General features: G+C 35.4%; 1 protein-coding gene across 1 annotated transcript; it reads left to right on the top strand.

The window, feature by feature from the left end:
- Positions 1-4536: 4536 nt before the first annotated feature.
- LOC149945359 (uncharacterized) lies at positions 4537-5316 on the top strand. Its single transcript, XM_090176536.1, has one exon. The coding sequence runs from the start codon at positions 4537-4539 to the stop codon at positions 5314-5316; it is 780 nt and encodes a 259-aa protein (XP_090032662.1).
- Positions 5317-6123: the final 807 nt, after the last annotated feature.

Here is a 6123-nt window from a genome sequence, read left to right as displayed (position 1 = left end):
ATCATTTGTACGACGTTGTCCATACTGCATAAGGGCCCAAGGAGGGCATTTTGAAAAGTTGCTGTAATGGTTTTACATTTTATGAAATGAGTTAATAATTATATCTTACTGGTTTTTGCGTATCACTTCCGAAAACGGTTTAGTCTAAACGATTTGCAAATTATTAACACTTTCAGGCTTTAAGTTTATTTAATAAGAACACCAGTTCCACCCAAATCACCTTGAAAAGGTAGAAGCTATCATTGAAGCTGACTAATCTTGTAGAATTGACTTTTGTCAGTGGTATGTAACAGAGTAGGCCTCAGACGTGGCTCCAGACCAACCTTTTGGATTTTTATATTGGGGTAAAAAGTAAAAACATATCAACAGGTTTAGGGGCCATGAGTGAAGATCGGATTCGACGGAATGTGGGACGTTCAAAATGTCCCCAGTTCTACACTCTGAGAAATAAGGGAATATATTTATTCCTTTAGGGTATATTCAAAATTTCTCCAAAAACGAAACCCCATAAGTGTATTTTTAAAACCTTTTAGGTGTACTTTTATACTCCTTCTGTGCCAAATGAATGGTCATTAATACCTTAAGGTGTATAAATTAGACCCTTCAAAAAAGATAAGGTACTGAAAGTAAACCACTAAGGGTAACGAATATTCCCTCTTTGGTCGAATCTTATTCCCTTATTGAATAAATAGTATTCCCTTAGTCTATAAATAATATTCCCTCAAGGGTCGAATAGCATCACTTCTTTGGTCGACTGGTATTCCCTTAAGGAACAAATAGTATTCCCGTGTTGTATAAATAATATTCCCTCTTTGGTCGAATCTTATTCCCTTATTGAATAAATAGTATTCCCTTATTGAATAAATAGTCTTCCCTTAGTGTATAAATAGTATTCCCTTAGTGTATAAATAGTATTCCCTTACTGAACAAATAGTATTCCCGTGTTGTATAAATTATATTCCTTTAGTGTATAAATGATATTCCCTTAGAGTATAAAAAATAGTCTCTTACTGTATATATAGTATTCCCTCTTTGGTTTTATAATATTCCCTTACTGTACATATAGTATTCTCTTTTTGGTCTTATAGTATTCCTTTACTGTACATATAGTATTCCTTTACTGTACATATAGTATTCCCTCTTTGGTTTTATAATATACCCTTACCGTACATATAGTATTATCTTTTTGGTCTTATAGTATTCCTTTACTGTACATATAGTATTCCCTCTTTGGTTTTAAAACATCCCCTTACCGTACATATAGTATTCTCTCTTGGGTCTAATAGTATTCCTTTATTGTACATGTATTACTCCCACTTTGGTCGAAAAACATTCCCTTGGTGTGCAAATAATACTCCCTTAGCGTAAAAATAATATTCCCACTTTGGTCGAAAACTATTCCCTTAGTGACTAAATAATATTTCCTCCTTGGTTGAATAGTATTCCCTTGGTGTATAAATAATACTCCTTTAATGATTATATAATATCACCTCTTTGGTCGAAATCGATTCCCTTAGTGTATAAATATTAATCCCTCTTGGTTCATATAGTAATCCCTCTTGGTTCAAATAGCAATCCCTCTTGGGTCGATTAGTATTCCCTTGTTCTATAAAAAAATTTCCCTCTTTGGTCTAATAATATACCCTTGTTGTGTAAATATTATCTTTTTCGGCAAAAATATTTCAACTATCTATATTTCTTAATTTCTTTATTTTTCAATAAATATAATACTTAATCGTCCATATTTTCAATTTTGTCAATTACCTTTTTGACAACTTTTAAACATTTCGATGACGATGGCTTCTCGACTAATCGAAATTCAATAAATGTAAAAGTTTTCATTAAAGCTTTTGGATACTGTACATTAAATATCCAAAAAATTGAAAAATAACAATAAATCGCATCTATAAAAGTTTGTTGTGGAACCAGTTCCAGTAGATCTCTTTCTTTTCTGTACAACCCTAAAAAAACATTTCAGTTAAATGTAAAACAAAATTTGATAATCTTTTTAAATAGCTAAGTCCAATATCAAGAGACTGAGTCAAAGCAGATTTAAGGTTATTAACCCCCAAATATTAGCCCACGTTTCATTGACTACTATTGTTTTTTCACGCCTAGTTTGAAGTTTAATTTATATAGGGAATGGCACTGTGAGGTTGCAAGACAACACCCATGCTTTTTACCTCTCCGAGTGGACTATGTCCCCTAGGAGGGGTTATACAATCACCGTGTCTGTCTGTGGGTCTGTCTGTCTGTCTGTTAGGCCTGCGAACGCGTTCGCATTTTCGGTGCAAAGTGTAATCACTGCGTGCGCAGTTTCTCGAAGGGTTGGCAAAACCACCGTGTGACGGTGAGCGTTAACGGAATCATTTGAGGTTTGGTTTGGATGGCGTTTTTTCGCTCACCGTCGTGACGGTTCGGTGTATTACGTTTTTGTAATGTTTATGCGTAGGTTGTGAGTGTTGAGTTTGTTGTGTTTGTGTTCTGATGGTTGTGCATGTTGAGTCTGTTGTGTTTGTATGGGCGTTTTCTCTCCAACTTCTTCCTAATGACTTTGGGATGGACCGAGTGCTGAGTGTAATGCTACCTCTCAACGTCCAATGGCAGGGTTTCCACCAGTTGTACACGGTATTCGTCTTAGTATTAATTTGCGATCGCATCGGGCGGTATTTGAACCCGGGACCTCCTGCTTGACAGGCGGACGTTCTACCACAGAACCACCGACACTTGTTACACATTATTGAAAATTAGACCTTCAGCTTTATCGGAAGCGTATTTAATAGAGTACGAAATTTTGGTTTAATTGAAATAGAATTGAAATTGAAATTATTGCATCGAAGAAATTCTAATTTAGCGTTTCTCTATTGATTAAAAACAAATGCGCCACCCAGGTTTCGAACCCAGGCTATTCGGCTTGGCAGTCGAGCGCTCTACCACAGAACCACCGATAGCTGCTTAGGTTCATTGAAATTAAGACACGCATCGTAAGCATAATAGGTAATAAAGTCTTTTTTTATTAATGAATTTATGAAGGCCTAATCTGGTTTTTTTACGAATGAAATTTTAAAGGTTAAATCTTGTTTTAGCGCAGTCAGCCGAGATTAGAGGGTTAAAGGGGGACCCTGTGGGTGGTCCACTTTGTTAGTTTTTTATTTACGGGTATTATTAACGACCTATATATAGTTGTGTTAATTCAAAGGAGATAATTTAACGTTAATTTCTTTAAGAGCTGGCTTGGGTATTAGCCTAGCTGATTATTATTATTATTATTATTATTAGTCAAGTGGCTCTCTGTGCTTTGTTGATGGTAAGGTTTTTGCTTCTTGTAAATATATTTGGTGTGGATATTTGGATATCTACGATTTCTAACGCAGTCAATGATTTCCTGGGTGTGCGAATCATTATATGATATTGGAAATTGGACGGCATTGGTCTTTTTCATGCGGTATGTGTCACAACGTCCACTGGAAGTCTAAGAGCGTTGAAATAAAATGAGCGTTAAAGGGTTATGTTCCCTCGTGATTAATTTTACTTCCTCCGTATTAATGGAATGTAAAGGACCCCCCAGTACATGTTCTACAATCGCCTTGGGCCTTTTGAGTCTTAAGTCTGATTCGTGCTCTTTAATTCGAGCTGCTAGACATCGTTTAGTTTGTCCAATGTAACCCATTTGGCATTCACATCGGAGCAGATAAATACCACTTTCTTCAAATTTGGTGGCGCTGTCTTTTCTAGTTGGGAATACATTTAAAATTTTATTTATGGGTTTGAATATGGGTTTTACTCCATAGTTGTAGCAAATATGTCCAATTTTTTCCGTAAGGGTGCTAAACGGTAGTACAATGATATTGTCTTTTTTATCGAAGGGTTTACGTTTTGTATTGTTGAGGGTTTTAGATTTGTTTTGTACATAATTAATGATTTTTGATATAAAATTTAGATCGAAACCTCTGTTTATAGCTAGTTTTTTAATGAAATTAATTTCATAATTGAACTCGTTTTGGTCACTACAATAATTTAGGGCTCTTTCCGTATATGATAAAAAAGCGGGTTTCTTTTGGCAGAAAGCGTGCGCTGATTTATTGTGTGGTGGCGCTGCGATAGAAAATGGTTTTCTAAACACCGCTGTGGATAACACATTGTTGTTTTTGTAAATTAAAATGTCTAGAAAAGGAATTTTTTCCCCCGATTCTATTTCAACTATGAATTTGATATTTATATTAATGGAATTTAGATATTCAAGGAACACATTTATATCGTTGAGGCCGAAACTCCACTTCGCAAAGATGTCATCTACGTACCTTCTCCAAAATTGAATCTCATAAGGGGAATGAGCTAACACTTTAGTTTCCAAATCGTCCATAAACAAATCGCACAAGAATAGCGATTGCTAGTCCATGATTTTGTGTGTAAAATTTTCCGTTTACTTGGAAAAACGTTTTGGATATAGCTACATTCGTCAACATTAAAATTTCGTCTATTTCTAGTTCAGTGGAGTCTAGTTTACAGTTCATAAGAAACGATCCGAGCAAAACAATGTCCATTAGAGGGGAATGCATAAAATTACTAAATAACGCAAAATGTAAGAAGCAAGTCCCCAATCTAACACCAGGGGAGCAACTAGCATTGAAATCTTTAAAAAATGATAAAACCATCATAATCTGCAAAGCAGACAAAGGGGGTTGTACCGTGATCTTAGATAAAATGGAATATGAACTCAAAAAAAATCTTATTAATGGTTTCCACAGTAGAGTAAAAAATACAATAAAAAGTTGCTTACACCTAACCAAAGAAGAAAAATCAGCACTAACCCCGAGCAAATTCTTAGCCCCGAGGTTCTATTTATCACCAAAAATACACAAAGAAACGTTAAAATATAGACCAATAGTCCCTAACATTAACTCATCGACTGAACTCATTGGAAAGTACATTGTGAAGCGCTTCGGGTATCTAGTGCAACAGCACAAATACACAATAAAAAATCCCAAGGGATTTCTAAATGAAATTAGAAATTTAGATTTGAACGCTAATGACATTTTGGTATCTTTTGATGTAGTGTCTTTATTCACGTCGGTCCCAGTAGACCAGGCGTTGGCAGTATTTGAAAAAAGACTCAGGGAGGAGAGGTTAAATGAACTAGAAATAGGCGAAATTTTAATGTTGACGAATGTAGCTATATCCAAAACGTTTTTCCAAGTAAACGGGAAATTTTACACACAAAATCATGGACTAGCAATGGGATCGAGCCTATCACCATTCTTGTGCGATTTGTTTATGGACGATTTGCGAAGTGGAGTTTCGGCCTCAACGATTTAAATGTGTTCCTTGAATATCTAAATCCCATTAATATAAATATCAAATTCACAGTTGAAATAGAATCGGGGGGAAAAATTCCATTTCTAGACATTTTTTTTTAGAAGCTCGTTATGAGCGATTGTAACGGGTGGGACAATTCAGTCCGCTCGTCCATTTGATTAATCAGGTGCGAGATATGTGTTACGGCCATGCGGGGGGATACTTGGGGTTCTAGACATTTTAATTTACAAAAACCACAATGTGTTAACCACAGCGGTGTTTAGAAAACCATTTTCTATCGCAGCGCCACCACACAATAAATCAGCGCACGCTTTATCCCAAAAGAAATCCGCTTTTTTATCATATACGGAAAGAGCCCTAAATTATTGTAGTTACCAAAACGAGTTCAATTATGAAATTAATTTCATTAAACAACTAGCTATAAACAGAGGTTTCGATCTAAATTTTATATCAAAAATCATTAATTATGTAGAAAACAAATCTAAAACCCTCAACAATACAAAACGTAAACCCTTCGATGAAAAAGACAATATCATTGTACTACCGTTTAGCACCCTTAGGGAAAAAATTGGACATATTTGCTACAACTATGGAGTAAAACCCATATTCAAACCCATAAATAAAATTGCAAATGTATTCCCAACTAGAAAGGACATCGCCACCAAATTTGAAGAAAGCGGTATTTATCTGCTCCGATGTGAATGCCAAATGGGTTACATTGGACAAACTAAACGATGTCTAGCAGCTCGAATTAAAGAACACGAATCAGACTTAAGACTCAAAAGGCCAAGGCGATTGTAGAACATG

The sequence above is a fragment of the Leiobunum rupestre genome, chromosome 5 (genome assembly GCF_980474605.1).
Source record: "Leiobunum rupestre chromosome 5, qqLeiRupe1.1.hap1, whole genome shotgun sequence".
In the NCBI taxonomy this organism is placed as follows: domain Eukaryota; kingdom Metazoa; phylum Arthropoda; class Arachnida; order Opiliones; family Sclerosomatidae; genus Leiobunum; species Leiobunum rupestre.
Note: the sequence above shows the minus strand (reverse complement) of the source record. Positions and strands in the feature narration are given on the sequence as shown.

Bases quoted from the DNA above. Each gene is read 5' to 3' on its own strand.
- LOC149945359 (XM_090176536.1), top strand. From the start codon at position 4,537: ATGTCCATTAGAGGGGAATGCATAAAATTACTAAATAACGCAAAATGT.